Source organism: Mobula birostris, chromosome 1, assembly GCF_030028105.1.
Source record: "Mobula birostris isolate sMobBir1 chromosome 1, sMobBir1.hap1, whole genome shotgun sequence".
NCBI classification, from domain to species: Eukaryota; Metazoa; Chordata; class Chondrichthyes; order Myliobatiformes; family Myliobatidae; genus Mobula; species Mobula birostris.
The window spans coordinates 50,339,039-50,362,989 of NC_092370.1; the positions used below are offsets into that span (position 1 = coordinate 50,339,039).

At 38.2% G+C, this 23,951-nt stretch overlaps 1 protein-coding gene across 4 annotated transcripts in view; it reads left to right on the plus strand.

Moving 5' to 3' along the window:
- The window catches only part of LOC140196191 (peroxidasin homolog), a 569,369-nt gene that overhangs the window by 313,708 nt on the left and 231,710 nt on the right, over positions 1 to 23,951 (plus strand). For 3 of the 4 annotated variants that reach the window (XM_072254973.1, XM_072254982.1, XM_072254999.1), the window contains exons 5-7: positions 9,232 to 9,303; positions 15,566 to 15,637; positions 20,902 to 21,071. In XM_072254973.1, coding sequence (XP_072111074.1) covers positions 9,232 to 9,303; positions 15,566 to 15,637; positions 20,902 to 21,071 — 314 coding nt within the window. Of the gene's footprint in view, positions 1 to 9,231; positions 9,304 to 12,152; positions 12,222 to 15,565; positions 15,638 to 20,901; positions 21,072 to 23,951 lie in introns of those variants that run through there. The other variant, XM_072254989.1, reaches the window with a different exon arrangement.

A 23,951-nucleotide genomic window follows, 5' to 3' on the forward strand; every position in this document is an offset into this window, starting at 1 on the left:
GTACAGTAAGCCTGATGAGCCACGTGGCAAAAATTATTCTCCGAGTAATCATGATGAGAGCAGATGCTGTATAAAACCAGAAATCAGTAAAGAACAATGTGGCTTTGTGGAAAACACTGGAACTAGAAATGAAATTTTTATGCTACGGATGATCCATGAATGAGCCATCCAGGTACGAAAAGACATCTACCTATGTTTCATCGACTATACAAAAGCTTTTCACACTGTCAGACAGCAAAATCTTCTGGAAATGCTTCAAAATCTTGACATAGTTGGGAAAGATATACATTTCTTAAGAAACTTATACTGGGACCAGACAGCATCAATCAGAATAGAAGGAGAAGTAAGTGAGTATGTGAATATCATGAGAGGAGGCAGGCAAAGTTGTGTCTTTTTGCCAGACTTATTCAACCTGTATAGTGAAAATATCTTGAGAAGTATCAAAGACATCAAAGGATTCACAATGAGAGGCCATAATATAAATAACATCAGATATGCTGATGACATTGTACTAATAGCTGACTCAGAAACAAAACTTAAAGAACTACTCACTATAGTGGCAGCAGAAAGTAATTGCAGAGGCCTCTCAATCAACACCAAGAAGACAGAAAGCATGGTCATCTCCAGAAAGGCAAACATCCCACAATGTGTGATCAAGATCGGAAATACAAACATCAAACAAGTCAACAAATTCAGATATCTTGGCAGCCTTATAACAAGTAATGGCAGATGCGACACCATTATCAAATACAGAAGTTTCCAAAAAATGAAGACCATATTAACAGACAAAGATGAGCACGTACACTAAAAACAGAATACTGCAGTGCTACATTTATTCTATCCTGACTTATGGAAGTGAATGCTGGACCATTTCACCAGCAATGGAAAAGAGACTAGAAGCAGCTGAATTATGGTTCTACAGGAGAATGTTAAAAATATCATGGACCACACACACATCAAATGAAGAAGTTCTCAGAAGAGCCCAAGCAGTTCGATCACTCATACCAACAATAAGAGAAAGACATCTCAGATTCCTAGGACACATCATGCGGAAAGATGAACTAGAAAAACTCATACTCTCTGGAAAGATTGAGAGGAGCAAGCCTAGAGGAAGACCTTGGCTTATGTACATCAAAAGCCTAGCCAGGTGGCTACACATCGAGGAAGTGGAAGTCATCCAAAAAACGAAGGATATGGAAAACCCTGGTCACCAAAGTCCGCATCGGATATGGTACCTAAACAGACAGATAGACTGGGCTCTTCTCCAGGGAAGGTAGGACCTGTGCAGATGGGAAGATAGGACAGTTCGCAACTGAACTGGAGGGGTCTAATATCCTTGTGGGACTGATTACTAGTGCTACATGGAGGCTGGGGGGTGGTGGGGTAGGAAGGGTTGAACTAGATTTATGTGGAGGTGGGGATTAAGATCCAGTGCACTGGAGAGATAGTGGAGTGGTTGTGGAGAAAGATTTTGTTAAAGCAACATACAAAGTTGGGAATCAAAAGATTTATCATGGTGGGACTAATGTTCTGAGTTGTGTATATTTCAATCCAAGGAGTATTGTAGGAAAGGCAGATGAGCTTAAGGCATGGATCAGCATGTGGAATTATGACTGTAGCCATTACTGAGACTTTAATGCAGGAGGGATTGGACTGGCAGCTCAATGTTCCAGAGTTCCGTTGTTTTAGATTTGATAAAGTGGGAGGGATTAAAGGCGTTACAAGTCAGGGAGAATCTTAAGGCAGTACTCACACAGCACAGACTGGAGAGTTAATTTACTGAGGCTAAATGGGTGGAACTGAGGTATATGAAAGGGATGACAAAATTAATGGGATTATATAATAGACAACCCAACCAACAGGATGAGTTAGAGGAGCAAAATTTTAGAGAAATCATAGACTGTTGCAAGAAACATAAGGTTGTGATAGTAAGCGATTTTCCACTTTCCACATCTTGACAGGGACTCCTATATTATAAAAGGACTGGATGGGATTGAGTTTTTTAAATGAGTTCAGGAAAGTTTATTGATCATCACATAGACATCCCACAGGCTTTTGAGATCACCATGTTAATTAATAATATTGTTTGATAATGACTTTTAAATATTAACCAAATTAATCATTTATTGTTAAATAATTTCCTTGTTCCATATGGAGCTAGTAAAATGGGAGTATTATAGACCACAAATTATTTGTAGGTTACATGGTCAGCACAACATTGTGGGCCAAAGTCGTAGTCATAGTCATACTTTATTGATCCTGAGGGAAATTGGGTTTCGTTACAGTTGCACCAACCAGAAATAGAGTATAAGAATAAAGGACCTGTAATGTGCTGTAGATTTCTATGTTCTGTGTTCTAAATAATATTCTGTTTCCAGATTACTTTCCTGGCTGCTCAGATGATGGATCACGTAATTAATCAATTGAATTTCTTCTCCTCTTACATGGTGCAAAGGCACACAGTGTGGTTCACTTGCCATAATGGTGCTGGCTAGCTTCAATAATAAACCACTGACATTTTCTCTTTAAGTCAAACTTGAAAGGGCATGTGCCATGTTTCACCATGTTTAATCACTATATCATGGGAGGCAACATCAATGAACCATTGCCAAAAATAGGATTTGTAATAGCTAAATTTGCAGGAAAACTGAAAGTTCTAAGAGTTAAGCAATTTTTGAGAGTCAACTCAAGAAAAAAGAAATGCTGAACCCAAATGTATCATAGAACAGTGAACCTGAGGTTTTGGATAACTGCGCAGGTTGACTCTGTGGTTAAGAAGGCGTACGGTGTATTGGCCTTCATCAATCGTGGAGTACAATTTTGGAGCCAAGAGGTAATGTTGCAGCTATATAAGACCCTGGTCAGACCCCACTTGGAGTACTGTGTTCAGTTCTGGTCGCCTCACTACAGGAAGGATGTGGAAGCCATAGAAAGGATGCAGAGGAGATTTACAAGGATGTTGCCTGGATTGGGGAGTATGCCTTATGAGAATAGGTTGAGTGAACTCGGCTTTTTCTCCTTGGAGTGACAGAGGATGAGAGGTGACCTGATAGAGGTGTATAAGATGATGAAAGGCATTGATCGTGTGGATAGTCAGAGGCTTTTTCCCAGGGCTGAAATGGTTGCCACAAGAGGACACAAATTTAAGGTGCAGGGGAGTAGGTATAGAGGAGATATCAGGGGTAAGTTTATTACTCAGAGATTGGTGAGTGCGTGGAATGGGCTGCCGGCAACAGTGGTGGAGGCAGATGCGATAGGGTTTTTTAAGAGACTTTTGGATAGGTGCATGGAGCTTAGAAAAATAGAGGGCTATAGGTAAGCCTAGTAATTTTTAAGGTAGGGACATGTTCGGCACAACTTTGTGGGCAGAAGGGCCTGTATTTTGCTGTAGGTTTTCTATGTTTCTATGAATGGTTGGAGAACAGGATTGAGCACTGAATATTGCTTTGAGTGAGCAATTGAGAAAGGCTGGAAGAGTAATTACAAAAATCAAAAACAAAAACTGCTGAAGTGTGAGAATAAATGTGAAAGTCAAAGAAGGAAATTGCTAATCGGACAAAAATGTCATTGCTTCAGAAGTGCAGGGTTTGCAATGAAAATGTTTGTCTGAGGATCGATCTGTAATAGGAAGATTTTATGTTATATAAAAGAAAAATGAAAAAAAAACAAAGATGCAATTTTGTTATTTGAATATTATTACTCTAATAGCAACTGACCCCGTTTGATTGGGTTGTGACTTTACAACACAGCTGCCAACTGTCTTTAAATGTTTGTTGATATAAGCACATCATTTTGTTTCCCATGTCTCTGAGCCTTCTGAAAAGCATGACGTTCTCCTTGGAAAATATTCACTCCAGCCTATGTATAGATAATAGATTTAAGGTTTATGATATGCTGCATTGTCAACTTACATTTATATATAACATTTAATAGAGCAATACAAGTTCAGTGCACTTTGCAGGATTTTTACCAAGTATTAATCTCAACCCATAAGACCATAAGACAAAGGAGCAGAAGTCGGCCATTTGGCCCATCAAGTCTGCTCCGCCATTTTATCATGAGCTGATCCATTCTCCCATTTAGTCCCACTCCCCCACCTTCTCACCATAACCTTTGATGCCCTAGCTACTCAGATACCTATCAGTCTCTGCCTTAAGTAAACCCAATGACTTGGCCTCCACTGCTGCCCGTGGCAACAAATTCCATAGATTTACCACCCTCTGACTAAAAAAATTTCTTCGCATTTCTGTTCTGAATGGGCACCTTTCAATCCTTAAGTCATGCCCTCTCGTACTAGACTCCCCCATCATGGGAAACAACTTTGCCACATCCACTCTGTCCATGCCTTACAACATTCGAAATGTTTCTATGAGTTCTCCCCTCATTCTTCTAAACGCCGAGGATTACAGTCCAAGAGCGGACAAATGTTCCTCATATGTTAAACTTCTCATTCCCGGAATCATTTAAAGAGACATTAGGACACCAAGATCCAACATAGAACAGGTGACGTGATGGTGTTGGTCAAGTTCAAAAGCTTTGCTTTGGAAGAGCAAAGATATACAGTGCTTGGTCAAAATAATATTGGTGTAATTGTACTTAAAGATACAAAAGAGGAATAAATTTAATCAGTAGCTATATAAGGAGGGGTTAGCGCTAACTATTGCTGAAGAACTGCAAAGAGTCAGAATTGGGACAGGCATCGATAAGGATGAAAACTCAATTCTGGCTCCCAGTTAACAAAGGCTAGTAAGGTTCTGTCTGTTGCTAGAAAGAGGGATGGAATTTATAACTAGCGAGCAGAGATTTTGACAAAGGAGGTAGATAATGATTTCTGGCTTCCAGACATTTGTTTGAATGAAATTTGTGCTCATACAATTGTCAATGTCCTGTGCTTAACACATCTCATGTTCCTCGGGAGAAAATTTGCCATCTTTTCCTAGTCTATCTTTTGTAGCCTGGGGAAAATACACATGTGGGACAACAAATACTTTTTCTGCTCTTTAATTCCTTTTTCTGTTATAGAAGTTTTAATACAGAAAGAGTGTATCAAAATAAAATGACATAATGAATTTTTTTTTAAAAAAGCAGCTCCTGTTGTAACAACGTAAACATGTGACAAAGGGTCTCGGCCTGAAACGTCGACTGTACCTCTTCCTAGAGATGCTGCCTGGCCTGCTGCGTTCACCAGCAACTTTGATGTGTGTTCCTGTTGTAACAATCTCAGCTTAATTTTGGTCCACACCCATGTTACGTATGCAGTATGAAAATAAATAAAACAAAATATACAAAACCAATATGGTAGTGGCAATTCTGAAAACAATACAATGGAAGTTTTGAGTGTATTTGTTGACATACCAAATCTCTTTAAACTTGTAATGAAGTATAGTCGCTGTGTTGCCTTCTTTATAAATGCATCGATATGTTGGGACCAGGTTAGGTTCTCAGAGATCTTGACACCCAAGAACTTGAAACTGCTCACTCTCTCCACTTCTGATCCCCCTGTGAGGATTGGTGTGTGTTCCTTCATCTTGCCCTTCCTGAAGTTAATAACCAGCTCTTTCGTCTTTCAGACGTTGAGTGCAAGATTGTTGCTGAGACTCTACTCCACTAGTTGGCATAACACACTCCTGTATGCCCTCTCATCACCACCTGAGATTCTGTCAACAATGGTAGATGGTACAATCATAGATGGTATTTGAGCTATGTGGAGCCACACAGTCATGGGTATAGAGAGAGTAGAGCAGTGGGCTAAGCACACACCCCTGAGGTGCGCCAGTGTTGATTATCAGCGAGGAGGAGATATTATCACCAATCCGCACAAGACCAAAGTAAACTTGTACAAAAAATTACCTTGGAGTTTAAATTACTAAAAAGAGTAACCTATTAGGCCAATAAGGAACTTTGCCCAACCATACTCTCCAGCGTTGATATCTTACTCGCGAAAGTCTAAAGCATCCACGTGTAAAACATATCAAATTTACGCTATTCTAGATTTATAAACAAATTTACATGGATATTATCAGATATTATTCACCTTTCTTCACTAAACCGGGGAAAAGCATCGAATATTGTTCTCTTTAGATCATGGCAACTCTTCTTTCTACTCCATCCGTGCAAAAATAACGTCACTTAAAGACATGGACAGTGATTTTAGCGTTACCTGGGTGAACACATAACAGTCACCTGGTCTCAAGACTCAAGCCATCCCAGTTTTCTGATTTCTCCTTTGGTATTTCTCTGTTTTTCACTCAGGGCTAATGAAGAGTCTCGGCTCAAAACATAGGCTGCTTATTCCCATCCGTATATGCTGCCTGACCTGCTTAGTACCTCCAGCAATTTATGTGTTGCTCCCAAATGGAGTAGTGAAGATCTGTGCTCATGAATTATTTCATGGCACTTTAAAGCAGAAGGTTTCCAAACTTTTTTTATGCCACGGACCCTCACCATTAACTAAGGGGTCCGTGGGCCCCAGTTTAGGACCCCCTGCTCTAAAAATTTTCCACCTTCTATAAGGCATATCCAGATGAGTGCTATTCCAACAACTCTCAAAAAACGTGGTATCAACCAGAGTACTCAAATGCATCATCTAAACATTAATTTCTTCTACCACCGCTGCACATTGACTGCAATCTGTACTGTCTGTTTAACCTACTGCAGTTATCTAGATAGCACCTCCAAAACCTGTGCCAAAACCTATCACCAAGGAGTTCGATTGCATGGGAACATGACCACTTTCATGTGAAATCACACAGCATCTTGGCTTGAAAATGTATTTATCATCGCACGGTCTAAATCCCGAAACCCACCAAACAATAAGCATTGTGTGGGTTCCTTTATTAGTAGGATTGCACTGATTCAAGATGATGAATCACCACCACCTTCTCAAGGTGAATTAGTTGTTTTTACTGTATGAAAGTCAGCAGGCAAAAATTTTATTTTCTTCTTATATTGTTAGCCGTGAAGCATTTAGTTTATTGGCATTGCAATCATGAACTTAAATCCAATTCCTAGTTTCTCTTCCCTCTGCAATGAGGTCTTAATAAATCACTGGGTTATCAACAAATTAATTAAATAGATGGAAAATGGAATAATGACTAAAGATGAGATGAAGACGTTGAAAAGGCTCTCAACTGGCAATATCATTTGGCAGAGGCAGAATTATTTCCACGCAGTTAAAGCTGTGCAGGCTCAGTTCAAGTAGAACTCTTGCAGTAGAAGACACACATTCAGATAGTATTTTTGAAACATACAAAAGTAGTTCTTATGCTGGCACACATATGTATTTTTACTGGATCAGCTGATTGATATTTTTCCTTCCCAGGTTTTCTTTTGTGTGTGGATTCTATTAGGCAGTAACACACTGCATTATGGGAAAAGTGGAAATGTTCTTTTGGAACAAAAATATAATTGATGAAAAGGGATTTTCCTAAAAAATGAAATCATATTTTGGCAGGAAAAGAATAAATTGGTGAAATTTTGTACTTTTCCCAATATAACATGTTTAATTGATGTAATGTTCCAAAGTACTGGTAAATTGTTTGTTGATATTCAGCTGTTATTACCCATCAATTGTAGTATATAACTGATTTTTAAATGCAAATCATGCTTATTATTGCTGTTACACCATTATTTACTTAAGCTGCTTCTCTTGCCAGAAGGTAATTCATACATTGACTGGCTTCCTCTACAATTATCTCAGTTATATAATTACAATGATGTGTAAAGCAGACAGTATTATCATTCCTTTGACATTTGTGCCAGAATCATAACTGAATATATTCTGGTATTTCTGCAAAACGATCTTTCTAACACAGATGCCAAAATGGAAACATTTCCATTTCCACAGTGGTCACAGTGACCTTAGGGCTGATTACCATACAAACATCTGTTGAGATTAATCAATTCAGTAGAAAGTGTTCAACTATTTGACCACACAGATATTTCAGCTCATTTTCACGAACAATGTATACATGTTTTCAGGCCTTGATGAAAGTTTTCAAGCTGTTCTTCTGTGTCATACTGTAAATTCTGCCATTTTGCATATTGATGGATAATTATTTGTTCTAGTTGTGATTTTTACCAGGTGAGTGTATAATAAATGATCCTTCAAAGTGAATGCAAATTTGGCTCCTCAATAACTTCCGGATGGCATTTTTGCTCAATGAAGTGGGTTGACCGTAAAACATTTTTCAATATTGACTTGACTGCAAATTAAAAGTTTGCTTCTATTTAATATTTTGTATTCTGAAGATTAGTTTGAAGATTAACTGATAATGGAATCTCATTGGACATTTTACTCCCTATCAGGGTTTATGATTGATTTTTAACTCTGAATCCCAAAAGTGGAATAAATCCTAAATGTTACAACCAGGAGCTGGAATTGACAGAGCAGCTTCATTTTGATGACAGAATAATAGAAGTTAATATCAATCTGACAAAATCCCTCTAGTGGAGTGCATTTTTTAGATATTAATTACTCATAAGCAGCAACATCTGAACAAATGGTTAAGTCTCTAGATCATGGATTAACCAAAAGCAATGTCAAGCAATTCTGCTGGAATCCCACTGAAGGGTCTGGCCCGAAATGTTGACTGTACTCTTTTCCGTAGATGCTGCCTGGCCTGCTAAGTTCCTCCAGCATTTTGTGTGTGTTGCTTCAATTTCCAGCATCTGCAGATTTTCTCTTGTTTGTGATTGAGTCTTCCCACGAATTGTTTGTATGGATTTTCTAAATGTTGTTTTTTTGATAACTATTGAAAGGGTGGTTTGGACTGTGAACAATTGGACCGAGTGACAATTGTGATAAACATTGAGGGCCAATGCCATTGAAAATGTAGGATGATTTCAATTGCTTTAGATATCAGGTAATTACAGATTTAATTTCAAAAAGACATCTTGTCAATTAACAAACTGGTCAAAAGGAATAATTGATCACTGCTATTAATCATTTGTTGACACTGTTTGAGAGAAAATACACCAGCTGTGCCTTTTTATACTTAAGTTTTCTTTTATTCCTGTGTAAAAAAAAACTTTAAAAGTTGTGATACATCAGAAATTCAAAAATGAAAGCATTATTTCCAAAGGAATTACTACTTGCTTGGCTTCTAACATATCGATGTTAGTTACATGGAAAATTCAGAGAAATCTCTATTTTGCAGTGGCTTGGGTTTATTTCACAACCTAAGGTGGTAATTATGAATACTAATTCATGAACATGTTTTTTTTCAACAGATACATTCATTTCAACCACATAGAGATTCTAGAGCCAGAAACTTTTAAAGATCTTCCCAAACTAGAGAGATTGTAAGTGTTAAATGAACTGCTGATAATCTGCTTGTGTGCTTTTGTCATTGAATTAACAGACTAATTGCTTTTTATTCTGGGGTTGAGAACTAACATTGTTTTTTCTTCTTCTTCTTCTTCTTCTTCCATTGGTGGTTACTAGACCAACATAAGGTACATTACTGGCACCTTCTGAGTTGGAGTGTGAGGCAAAGAAGCAGGAAGTACCTGCCCCCCCCACAAAATAACTAAAATAGCATCAAAAAGTCTAATGCTTTTCAGAAAGTCAAATGCGCAAACTAACATTGTTTCAATCATTCAACTCTTAAAGTACAAGGTTTCAAAATGTCAATAAATGGGAATTTTTATGAAAAGGATCTGGTGCTTTCCCTGCAAATGTGATGAATAAATTCTGCTTTGGCTTCCAGCGGGTCAGTGCCTTATAATTAATACCTGTACACGGCTGCTAACTGTGAATTCACAGGAAGCTAGTTTTTAAAAAGAAAGTGAACTAGATTTATTATGCATCAATTGACATGGTTTCATAACTATTTGTGCAATATTGGGTTTATATAGTCTACTTCACTTTTAAGTTGATCAAGATATTATGGTTCTTAAAAAGATAGTGTTTTTAAAACCATTCAGAGCTGTCATTGGAAGGACGGCCAGATACTTTCTTCAAATATTGCCCTGCTGATATAAAACTGAGCATCCAAGATATATTTTGGAACATGGGGTGGATATGAAGGGCTATCAGGTACAGCTCGATGAGGCTAGGCAGATTAATAGTTCAGCATAGACTAGATGTCCCGAAGGGCCTGTTTCTGTGCTGTTTTGTTCTATTACACTCTGATTCTACAACAAAATTATAAGGCAAAAAAATCTAATTAGGAATATTCAAGACATGTAAAAAATTGATTGTGCCTAAAGTAATATATTCTGTACATGCAATTAAAATAACATTCAACAATTAATCATTTTTATTAAATCAGAAATCGGAGTCTACAGGCAGGTCAATTAAACACGCAACACTCTCTATTCAGGTTTTCTGCGTCAATAGCCATGAGGCAGTAAATGGATTATAATTGCTTTCTTGCTTTGTGTATAAAATTCATGTTGCTTAATTTTTTTTCAGCAGCACTGAAATTTTAAAAGAGCTTTTATATGGAACTTAAGGAAATGTCTTTGTGACTTGTACATGACTCCAAGTTAACAAATGAATAAGTAGAACCATCTTTTAGCTTGTATGAATGAATTGTTTTTTGATAGAAAGTGGGATTGACTTAAAAGTACCATGTAATACATAAAAGAACCTGTTTATGATACGTGACAGACGTTTATCATCGCACGTTGAAATGAACTGTGAGAAAGTAAAATGTAATTTCAGTACTGTTTTTGTTGCTTAAGAGAGTGTCATGAACCAGCCATCTGTTTGATTCCCCACAAGTGATTTTTCTATAGAATGTTATGACATTCAATTCCCAGATAGTTTGTGTAGAACATTGGAATGTGAGTTAGGAATTTTCTGTTACAGATCATATTACTCTAAAAATGTATACTGTTGTAAACTAGTTTCTTGTCATTTCACAGGTTAGAAGTCTATAATATTTGTACTGTATCTGTTTAACTAAAGATACATTCGGAAAACGCAAAGAACATAGTGATTACCTGAATACTAAGCTGAATATAAATACCATTTAATTTAAATTGCAGCTGTGTTTTGAAATGAAATGCATTTGAATGCTACAGATGTGTTTCTACCATCCTTCTCACAGGTCTTTAGATATGTAAAGAGCAAAGTTATAGATTTATGAAAAGGGTTCTTAATTTTATAATGAGGATGTTTTCTTTTAAACAGACTGTTTTGGAAACAATAAGTTCAATTTGCTTTTAAATTCTTGCACGATCAACTTGTTGATTGATTAATCGAAAAATTAATCATATGACAAAATGTCTTTATCTTGAACAATAGTACATTGAAAGAAAAAATATCTGTGTGTTAAGTAGTCTGTGATATAAATATGTAAATGCGTCATGGCAATGTATATCCCTTCTATATATAAATATATCATCATACTATACAGGGTGATGAAATTCTGGATTTCTTCATTGCATCTCTAACAAGTATCCCTGAAAATCAAAAATACAAATTTTGTAGCCATAAGGTATATCAATATATGGTCAAAGAAGCAGTTATAAATGAAACACTTGCTGACCACTACCCATCTTATTAAATGCTGACAATACCTTAAATATAGTGGAGGTACTTGAATACAATACTGCTGTGGAATTACTATAAATTCATAGAAATTGTACTGAAGAAAATGAACTGCTCGTGTGTGTGAAATAACTTTCTTCCCCAGATAGTTTGAAATAACTTTCTTCCCCAGATAACTTTGAAATAACTTTCTTCCCCAGATAGTTATTACACATAAAGGCTTTCATTAAATATCAAAATATCATCCAAAATTAATATTACAGCTGTTAAAAATAAGTCATGATCTGAATGATTCTGATTATATTTTTTGCCAATATTTTTTCTTTCAATCCTCTCCTAAAGGAAGCATTTAAGATGAATCCACAGGGTTACATCTGTTCTCCATTTACTTCCAAGAAGACATTTTCTGAATGACTAAACTTGAAAATCAATGCCAACTTGCTACCTAACTGCAACGTGAGTTGCAGTCAACATTGACCAGACCCAGTTTGAATTGAGTGCATGCAATTTCTGCTGATGATAGATGGACAATTTTTTGAGAGACATACCTTGTTATTCCAGTCCCATAATTTCAAATGTTAATTACTACTCCCACTTGTGTTCCAGAAGGGATCAATAATAGAGCACTGAATAGGGATCCCACCTGTGATCTTGTTGATCAGTAAAGAATGGTGACAGACTGAATAAATCTATTGATAAATCCAGGAAGCCACCGAAGACAGTTAAGCAAAACTAATTTAGTAGTTCTGATTAACCAATTAATAATTTTACTTCTGTTGGCACAAACTAGCATTTTTAAATTTACGTGGAATGATTGTTGAATTGTTTCTGCCTTGAAACTGCCTGAAAAGGGTTTACTGATGGAATAACTTGAAGATGGAAAAGTTGCACAAGATACCAAGAGTAAATAGAATGATGGCATTTCAATACACCTAGGTCTGACCAGCCCATTCCTGGTGCACAAAGATGGGCACATTTATAAAGTGTTTGGACCAAAGATAAATTATAATTTTTTATGATTTCCTCAACTGTTGCTCTTAATTTTAAAAATAAACTTATTTAAAGGTTAGTGCAAAAGTCAGTGGGCACAATATACGTATTATAAATAATTAGACCACAGCTGGGTGGGAAAGGTAAAGGGTTGGAGAAGAAGACATTTGATAAAAGAGGAGAGTGGATCATAGGAGAATGGGAAGAAGGAGGGGCACCAGGAGAATGTAATAGGTAGGTGAGAAGAAGAGGTAAGAGGTCAGAGTGGGGAACAGAAGAAGGGAGAGGGGAAAAGATAAAAAGAAAAAAAAACACAAAGTAAAATTATTACCTGAAAGAGAAATTGATGTTCACAACATCAGTTTGGAGGCTACCTAGACTCAATGTATGGCATTGCTCCTCTACCCTAAAAGGGCATCATGGTAGCATAGCAGTTAATGTGATGCTATTACAGCTTGGGTTATCAGTGCTCAGAGTCCAATCCCAGCATCCTCTGTATGTCCTCCCTGTGAAATGCATGAGTTTTTTTTTAGGTGCTTTGGTTTCCTCCCACAATCCAAGGACCTACCAATTAGTAGGCTAGGCTAGGGTTAAATGGGTGTTCGCTGAGTGGCATGACTCAAAGGGCCAGAAAGCGCTATAACTCTAAATAAGTAAAATAAACGCTAGCAGAGTCAGATGTTGTTCAGTTTGTGTTTATTGATTTAATACTGGTCAAGGATATCAATGTAGCTTTGCACATGGGTCCATACCAACACTTTTAATCTCTCTACACCCTACACAGGTATCTGTCTTTCTGATTATGCCCAACACCTTAAGTACTTCTAATCAAATTGTACTTTGTCTTTAAAATTTACCTTCCCTTTGGTTTGAATTTTGAACTTTAGACAGACTCAAGCCTGAAGTCTGACCTTCATTACAGAGGCTAATATACAAAATCCTGTATTATATTTCAAGGTACCATACTCACCTCCAGACAAATTGCATCAGAGCTATGGATTATTTTTATTGATCATAATCATGGTTATTTTGATCTAGTTTATGAATATTGAAATAGTATAGGCTAAATTTTGTTTAATCAACAGATCATTGATTACAGATTTGATCATGTTTCAAAGATATTGATTTGGTAAAGAAGTATTTAGAACAGGTAGCAAGATGATGATTAACATTATACTAAAACCACTGGTTGTTGGATTTGATCTAGGGATTTAAGATAATTCCCCAAATTGATCATCTGAATTAGGATTTTACATTATATTACAAAATGAACAACAGTAGTAATATTTCAGTCTGTAAGTCACTTGGTACTCTAACAGAATATATATTAATCTTTATATCAGAGATCAAATATTGGTTTGCCAGATTAGAGCGCTGCAGAATGTCAGATCAACTGCCTACTACATTTATGTTAATTGAGTACCTTATTCAATATCTCAGGTCTATTTGAAAGTGCTTCAGAAATAATAAATGGGTTTTAGTTTTAGTAAACGTTGTTAAGCAAACAAATTATACAATGACTTTATGTGTAGAAACATACCATATTTAAAAGCTTTTCCATTTCTGTTTGCTTATCAAACCCATTCCTTTAGGGGAATAGGAATAAATAGGCACATTCTATTTTTCTTTGATAAAATGATAGGATTTTTAATATTTTTCAGACTAAGTAGATAGGAATTTCATTAACATATCAGTCATGATATACTGACAATGTAGTTTGTACTGAATAAATGTTAAAATGATAGCTGTGATTATATGCACAAAAGTTGGAGTGGGACTTGAACCAGACTTTTTAGTCAAGATTATAAAACAAATACTGTTTCCATAAGAATAACAGTATATAGTGGATTTAAATAGCAGAAAGTGAATACTAAACTATTTGAAGTACTTGATGAAATACAAACATCATATTCAATTTAATATTCGGGGGGGGCGGGGCAACAAGAATCCCCAGCCCAGAATTTGCATTTAATTTGGGGCCAAAGCCAGTGGCATCTTCAGCCCTCACAATGCAGTTGTGTGTGTTGATAAGGCTTCCATGATGCAGTATGATCCGAAGACCAAAAGACATAGGAGCAGGATTAGGCCGTTCATCCTATCGAGTCTCCTCTGCCATTCCACAATGGCCTATTTATTATCCCTCTCAGCCTCATTCTCCTGCCTTCCCCCCCATCCCCATAACCTTTGAGGCCCCGACTAATCAAGAACCTATCAGCCCCCCCTTTAGATACTGTATGCCTGATGACTTGGCTTCCACAGCTGTCTGCATAAGAGCAGAATTAGGCCATTCGGCCCATCAGGTCTGCTCCACCATTCCCTCAGGGCTGATTCATTATTCCTTTAATTTGTGGTTGGCATGGGAGCACTGTATAGATTGAGCCTGTATAGATTAATGATTTAATGACTGACTAAATCATGCTTAGTCAAGTTTAGAACCATTCAAAAATAAATCTGATAGTCTGTTATGTTCAATACCTATTAAAATATTTTTACATTAAAATCTAGAGAATAAAACACTAAGAGATTCAAGCACATTAAATGGTTTTTAAAATATCTAAATAGACTACAACTAACCCCATTGAAATGAATAAAGAACCAATCCCTGCAATGCCTAATCTGGTGAAAGATGTTCATGCAGAGATTCCCTAGGATTACAATTGGAGGACTCAAAGATTCTGAATGTCATGAGGAGGACTCAGCATTAGCCTGTATTCAGAAAAGAGAACTAGGAATAGCTGTCAAAATTTTGGGAATTTGTGCAGAAATCTCAAAGTTGCTGAGATTTTAATGCATGTGGTTAGCGGATCAGAAGCAGATCTGGGCCGACATTTGCGTGACGGGCGGCACCTAATTAATTAGCTTGTTTATTTCAGCTTTTTTTTAAAAAGATGTGCTGGGTGCATTCCGACTATCGCTGCACCACTGCATTCTGCACGGCAATGTATCGGTCTGCAGCCTGGAGGTTGGGGTCCACTGTTATAAGATGTCAAATATAAATTATATAAACATAAAATTAAAATAATTTTAGGCATTAATAGATTGCCTTTGTGATTAATGTTTCTGTTCATCCTTTAGATTTTTGCATAATAATAAAGTATCAAGAATTCCTGCTGGAACTTTCTCTCACCTATCTTCGTTGAAAAGACTGTAAGTGTTCACGGTTTCATCTACTAGTTCCTCATCAGTTGGCCAATTTTCATGTGCTTTTTTAGTATTTGAAATATTTGTGTTGTAATGTGAGCATTATTAAAAGTAAGATAATACTAATTGGGAAGCTGTTCATAAAGAGGAGCTGGTTCCGGGGTTGGCGGGGGTTTTACTTCCGTTCTTTTTACTTCCGGTGTGCTTTGGATATAGTGTTCCTGCCATGCCGTACAGGATTTGAAAGCCTCTGTGTATGTACTGGTTTTGACGTTCGAGATAAAGTGTTTCTTTGGGCATGAAGTTGTCGAGTGTGCCTTTTTCAAAGTAGAAGCTACCACAATTTGAGTTACATATTCTGGTGCCAACATGAACTTTTAATAGTTAATTTAGTACATCAGTGAATATATTAACATATTTTATAATTCACTGCTGTATGACAGTTGATCAAAATATAGTGCAACTGGGGATCTCACCCTGTTTTCATTCAGTTGTCCTCCCTCTGCATCCTTCATTGCATTTTACCACAATATTGCTGAAATTCACATATGCGCAAAAGAAGGATCAGAGGCACAGTGATAGTTATTGGCATACAGCATATGCCTGGATGGTACTGTATCTCCATAATTTTCATTTGTGCATGGGTTGCCAATTCATGGTGTGGGCAAGTGTACAGAAACAGATATCTGACTACTCCTTTTCCCAGCTTCTCTCCCGTAAACACGCTATTCCCTTTTCTCAGTTCCTTCGTCTCCGTCACATCTATTCCCAGGAAGCGGGTTTCCTTTCCAGAACATCAGACGTGCCCTCCTCCTGCAAAGAACAGGCTTTCCCTTCCTGCACCATTGATGCAGCCCTCACCTGCATGTTCTCCATTTCCCAAACATCTCCACTCACCCTATCTTCCCATCTCCTTAGAGGTCCACTTGTCCTTAAATACCACCCCATGAGTCTCCGCATCCAACACATCAATCTCCGTAACTTCCATCATCTCCAAAGGGATCTGACCACTAAATATAGCTTTACCTCCCCCCTTCTTTTTGCTTTCCGCAAGTATTGCTCCCTCCAGGATTCCCTTGTCCATTCATGCCACCCCACTAATTTCTATCCCAGTACTTCTCCCTGCAAACAGCTGAAGTGCTGCACCTGCCCATTCTCCTCCTCCCTCACCTCTGTTCAGGGCCCCATACAGTCCTTCCAGGTGAGACCACACTTTGCCTGTGAATCTCTGAGGTCATCTATTATGTCCAGTGCTCCCAATGTGACCTGCTCTACAATGGGCAAGCCGATTGTAAATTGGTGGACTGCTTCAGTGAACACCTGTGCTCCATCTGCTAAAACCAGAACTTCCTGGTGCCGAATATGCAGTTCCAATTCCCATTCCAAAATGATGGTCCATGACTTCCTCTTGTGCCATGGTGAGGCCATGCTCAGGGTGGAGGAGAATTGCCTTATATTATCCATTCTGGATAACCTCAAGCCTGATGGCATACATATCTATTTCTCATTCCAGTAAAAAACAAACGCTCCTCCTCCACTCTTCTTTTATTTCCCTTAACTCTTATTACCTCCCTATCACCTCCTCCTGGGTCCCCTCCTTTCCCTTTCTCATATGCTCCACTCCTCTCCTATCAGATTCCTTCCTCTCCAGCCCTTTACCTCTCTTACCCACCTGACTTCACCTATCACCCTCTAGTTATCCTGCTTCCCCTCCTCCCACCTTTTTATTCAAGTGCCTTCCCCCTTCCTTTACAGTCCTGAAGAAGGGTCTCAGCCTGAAACACAACTGTTCACTCATTACCATAGATGCTGCCCGACCTGCTGAGTTTCTCCAGCATTGTATGTGTGTTCATACAGAAACAAAACTACTTTGATGTTACTAACATAGTGCTTTCTTCAAGTGGATTTTCTTCAGTATTTATGGTGTCTGATTTTATAAGGAAATTAACTGGCTCCTTTCATACACAAGCAGAATTAGTAAATATGAAGCAAAGGAAGGTAAATTAAGGAGTTCTGAATGCATATTCAAATTAGACACAGAAAGAATAAGTGTTTGATCAGAAACAGAAGGGCAAAGGCATGTTACTAATGCTTTAAATCCAGTCACTCTGGGCAGATAGGGCTCATTTGCCATGGTTGGCTGCGCATCTAGGTGAAGGAAAAATTTGATCTCAAACCTCCACTGCCTTGCAGCTATACCCACTCATGGGGAAGGTTTTAGGAGTAAACACAGTAGAAAACTCCAGAGATGAATTCCCTAAGGCAGTCCAGCATCGCGTCCAACACTGACAGGCAACTCCTCTGATGCCACTGGTTAGAGACTGTATCAGCCTCTGCAGTTCTTTTGAATTCATCAGTTGCGTGGAGAGGGGGAGCTTGCTGCCTGGGCAACAGCGTACTGCCCTGTCTTGTGTATTGGTTCAGACAGCTAGGAATCAACATCTATCGTCAACCCAACCAACAGAGGCCAAGAAAATGATGAAGCTGCAAAGAAGTAATGAAGTTCACGATGTACTAATGTTAAATCTGGCATCAACACTCTGTTTTCACAAGGAATAAAGTAATTCAATCAGTTACTATGCATCTCTGCTTCATCTGAAGTTGCTGTAGAAATTATCGTTATTAATAGAACAAAGTTACCCTAACTATTATTTTGATCCAAGTGGACTATACTTGAATGAAATTAGGAGATCTAGAAGGGGCCATGAAAATGCCTTGGCGAGCAGGATTAAGGAAAACCCCAAGTTATTCCACAAATATGTGAAGAGCAAGAGGATGGGCTATATGAGAAAAGGACCAATCAGGAGCGAGAGTCGAAACATGTGCATGGAGCCAGAGGAGGTTGAGGAGGTAGCGGAGGTACTTAATGAATGCTTTTCTTCAGTATTCACCAGGGAAAAGGACCTTGATAATTGTGGGGATGACTTACAGCGGACTGAAGCATTTTGAGCATATAGACATTAAGAAAGAGGATGTGCTGGAGCTTTTGAATGGTATTAAGTTAGATAAGTTGCTAGGCCTGGATGAAGTATACCCCAGGCTACTGTGGCAATTGAGGGAAGAGATTGCTGAGCCTCTGGCAATGATCTTTGCAACATGAATAGGGATGGGAGGGTTGGAGGGTTAGACCAGAGGATTGGAGGGTTGCAGATGTTGTTCCCTTGTTCAAGAAAGGGAGTAGAGATAACCCAGGAAATTATAGACCAGTGAGTCTTACTTCAGTGGTGGGCAAGTTGTTGAAGAAGATCCTGAGAGACAAGATTTATGAACATTTGGAGAGACATAGTCTGATTAGGGATAGCCAGCATGGCTTTGTCAAGGGCAGGTCGTGCCTTATGAGCCTAATTGAATTCTTTGAGGATGTAACAAAACAGATTGATGAAGGTAGAGCTGTCGATGTAGTGTATATGGATTTCATTAAGGCGTTTGATAAGGTTCCCCATGCGAGACTCATTCAGATACTAATCAGGCATGGGATCCAAGGAGACCTTGCTTTGTGGATCCAGAATTGGCTTGTCCACAGAAAGCAAAGGCTGGTTGTAGATGGTTCATATTCTGCATGGAGGATGGTGATCAGTGGTGTTCTGCAGAGATCTGTTCTGGGACCCCTCCTCTTTGTGATTTTTATCAATGACCTGGATGAGGTTTTCTATTACTGTCTTGTTTTTATCTACCATTTTATTTAATTGTCTGAGAGGAAGCCAAACAGAGTTTCATTGTACTTATGTACAATAAAGATCATTCAATTCAATTAGAAGGGTGGGTTAGTAAGTTTGTTGATGATACAAAAGTCGGGGGTGTTGTGTCTAGTCTGGAAGGTTGTCAGAGGTTATAGTGGGAGATCGATAGGATGCAGAACTGGGCTGAGAAGTGGCAGATGTAGTTCAACTCAGGTAAACGTGAAGTGGTTCATTTTGGTAGGTTAAATTTAAAGACAGAATATAACATTAATGGTAGGACTCTTGGCAGTGTGGAAGATCAGGAAGATCTTGGGGTTGTGTCCATAGGACATTCAATTCTGCTGGGCAGGTTGACAGTGCTTTTAAGAAGGCATATGGTGTGTAGGCCTTCATCAACCATGGGATTAAGTTTAAAAGCCATGAGGTAATATTACAGCTATATAGGACCCTCGTCAGACCCGACTTGGAGTACTGTGTTCAGTTCTGGTAGCCTCACTACAGGAAGGATATGGATACTCTAGAGAGAGTGCAGAGGAGATCTACCAGGATATTGCCTCAATTGGAGAATATGCCTTATGAGAATTGATTGAGTGAACTTGGCCTTTTCTCCTTGGAGCGACAGAGGGTGAGGAGTGACCTGACAGAGGTGTACAAGATGATGAGAGGCATTGATCATGTGGATATTCAGAGGCATTTTCCCAAGGCTGAAATGGCCAACGTAAGGGGGCATAGTTTTAAGGAGCTTGGAAGTAGGTACAAGGGAGATATCAGAGGTAAGTTTTTTTTTCCACAGAGAGTGGTCAATGTGTAGAATGCACTGTCAGTGACAGTGGTAGAGGTGGATACAATAGGATCTTTAAAGAGACCCTTAGATAGGTACACGTAGCTTAGAAAAATAGACTAGGCAGTAGGGAAATTCTAGGCAGTTTCTAGAGTAGGTTACATGGTCAGCACAGCATTATGGGCCGAAGAGCCTGTAATGTGCTGTAGATTTCTATGATACTATGATCGCAAAGTCAGGTCAATTTATATCTTAAAAAACAAGCAACTATATATTATCACAGAATCATGTTTGCCTTATTGAAAGTGGAATTACGGGGTCAGGTAAGGACAAGCTGCATTAAAAATGTGTTGCTGTTGTAGCAGCAGTACAATGCAAGACAGTAAATCGTACAAAAGAGAAATAGTGAGGTTGCATTCCTGGGTTCATGGACCATTCAGAAATCTGACGGTGGAGGAGAAGAAGCTGTTCCTAAAATGGTGAGTGTGTTTCTTCAGGCTCCAGTACCTCCACCCTTATGGTAGTAATGAGAAGAGGGTGCTTCTGGCTTGAAGACTCTACTTCACATTTGGAACTAGCAACCGATGATGATATGCGTTCTCTATGTTCACCTAAGAATGCCAAAGAAATAAATGATGACTATCGTGGATTTTTTGACAGGAGGAAGAGATGGGTATTGATGTTAGAAAAAGAAAAGGAGGTGGATTTCTGTACTGACTACAAAACCTAAATAATGTTTTTGTTACAGAATGGTCCATAGCTCACTGAATGATATCTTAATATTATCTTTGTTTTTTATCTGGCTACAGCCGTTTGGACTCCAATGGTCTGGTTTGTGATTGTCAGCTCATGTGGCTGGGAGAATTACTCAAGAGCTATGCCAAAAGTGGCCACACACAGGCTGCTGCAACCTGCCAGTATCCCAGAGCACTGCAAGGCAGATCAGTTGTCTCAGTAACAGCTGAGGAATTTAACTGTGGTAAGTTTTATTTGCATTACTGTCTCCCTCTGCTACAAATTTGTCTCATTATATATCTTATTAATCACAATGCTGCACAATAAGAAAAAAGAAACAAATTTTATTACAGCATTAAAGAAGAGATACCTTTGAATGGGTAAAATGTTTATTACACAACATCCCAGTGAAGGAAATTCTTTCTGGTATTAATATATGGAGATCACCGAGCTCTTAAGACCTTGAATTAATACACATTAAAATGACAATCAATACTCAGGTGTTTGAATCATACAAAAAGTGTTGTATTGTGTGTGTGTGTTGCTTTGGATTTCCAGCATTTGCAGAAGTTTTTCTGTTTGGGTGTTTGAATGATAGTTCTGTTAATTTTCGACTTCCACTGCACAATTCATCCTTTCAATGGGGTGGCAATCAACGAAGGGAAGCATGGCTTTGTATCAAGATGGTGCACCAGTTGAATTATTGAGAGTTGGGAAAACCCAGAAATAATGAACTGGGGTTTGTAGGTATTTTGATTGTTGAGGTCTCAAGCTAATTAGGCAGGATGCCTGCTTTCATATGGCCACAGACTAAGTCACAAATCTGATGCAGTGAGAGAGGCTGAATAGGATGCATGTTCCAGATGAAGCAAGGTGGAGTCCAATTGTGCAATCACAGATTAAGAATATTTAGCAGTCCTGGTTGCAAGAGATTATCCAATCTAAAGAGTGAGAGGATCATATAGTGGGGAAGGGGGCTTGAATGATCCATGTTATACAGGGAACTCCACCCACAGCCAGCTGGAATGATGAGTAGAGTTGTCAGCAAAATCCATTTATGGTGATGGAAAGAGGGTTGGTGAGGAACATCATACCAAACCCTTACCTCAGCCATTGAAGTGATGTCCCTAAGGTGCTCATTGTAAAGTTTGTTTGAAGCTGCCTGTATATGATGGTATAAAACACAAGACATGCGAAGCATCACACATGTCAGAACCACAAATCATGGCTCATGCGTTCAAACACAAGGTGTGATATCAGTCCAAGGCAACAAGTAGAGACATTCAGAGCAGATAAGCTCTTAACTCCCAGAAGACTGAAGACAATGTAATATGTCCCCACCACTGAGAACAAAATATCCCACAGCAAATGCGATCATTTGCCATCACAAGTGAGTGTATGGGGTACATTCTGCAATTGAGAGGAGCATTTATGTCAAAGAAAATGTGGCCTCAGGATCATCAATAAGACGACAGTCTAATCTTCCCTTGGGGCTTCCAAGCACCAGCTGATGTAATAATGAACGCTTTTAACCCAGTCAGGATCAGGCAAGCAGGCAAGATACATGACAGAAAGTTGTGACTATAACATTAATTGTGCATAAGTGGCTCCTCAATACAGACATTACTGATTGAATTTCAAAGTTCAAAGCTCACAGTAGACTTATTGCTAAAATCCATATATGGCACCACATACTACCCTGAGACACATTTTCTTGTGGGCATTCACAGTAGATACAAAGAAACGCAATAGATTCAATGAAAAAACGTGCACACAAAACAAACAACCAGTATGCAAAAAGCAACAAATTGTGCAAATATAAAAAGAAAAAACAAATAGTAAATAGATAGATAGACAGATAAATATTAAGAACATGAGCTGTAGAATCCTTGAAAGTGAGTCCATAGGTTGTGGATTCAGTTCAGTGTTGGGGTGAGTGAAGTTATCCACTCTGGCGGAGAAGGCTGATGACTGGGGGGCGGGGGGGTAATAACTGTTCATGAATCTGGTGGTGTGGGGCCTGAGGCTCATATACCAACATAGCAATCCTTTAGTGTAGTTTCAGTCATTACACTAAAGATAGTGATTGAATAGAGTTTTATTCATCCATCACATTTTCCAATCAATGTTTGATGTCCTTTTGTCTCGTGGGATAAATTTTGCACATAGATGGTCAACTTGTCTAGCCTTCTGTATCCAAATTAGGTTTATGTGGATAATTGTGTTTTCCCGTGGAATTATAATATTTGAACTTTCATTGCCTGTATTAAAAATTTTCAGGATCAGGTTTAGTATCTGTGGCATAAATAGTGAAATTTGACATCTTGCAGCAGCAGTACTTTGCTTAAAAAAACTATAAGTTGCAATAAGAAATATATTTAAACATTTATTTAAATAAATACCTGTAGTGAAAAAAAGAGAGAAAAAACAAAAATTTGCCCTTGTGCCATGAAGTTTTCCACTTTCTAAGTATTTAATAACCTTAATTGTCTTATACCTATTTTCAATGATTTAGTAATTATTATCTTCCCATATTTTCTATTCAAAAATTTAATATTCCTAATTTTCTTGTATCTTAAAAAGGAATTTAAATAAAGTGACAATGGAAAGCAATATTCCTTGAGAAAACTTTAGAGTTTTTTCACCCACCAAGTGGCTTTCGTATTTTAACGACTTGAAGAACGGAGAATGTTAGGTCAAACTCAGTGATAATTGAGTCTGTCTATTACATCCCTGTAAGACCATGGAGGATTCAAGATTTTGTTCTGCATATTGAGTGTCATTCAATGTTGCATATTTGCATAGCAGCATTTACATACAAAATTTCTAAAGGCATTCCTTAATGCAGAAAGAAAATTTGAATTCTGAGAAACAGGAGGTAAGACAGCAGATCTAGTTCAATGCTGTTATTAATGTCTTGAGTAACACATCCAAAATGATGGAGGAACTCAGCAGGTCAGGCAGCATCTATGGAAAGGAATGAAGAGAAATGTTCTTAGATGTTAGCAGCTGCAGAAAAGGAAAACGTATGGGCAAGGGGTTTAGGAAGGGAATTCAAGCTGAGGTAAATTTAGTGACTAAAGTAACTGTAGCAGATGCAACCAAAACATTGAAAGCAGTAGGT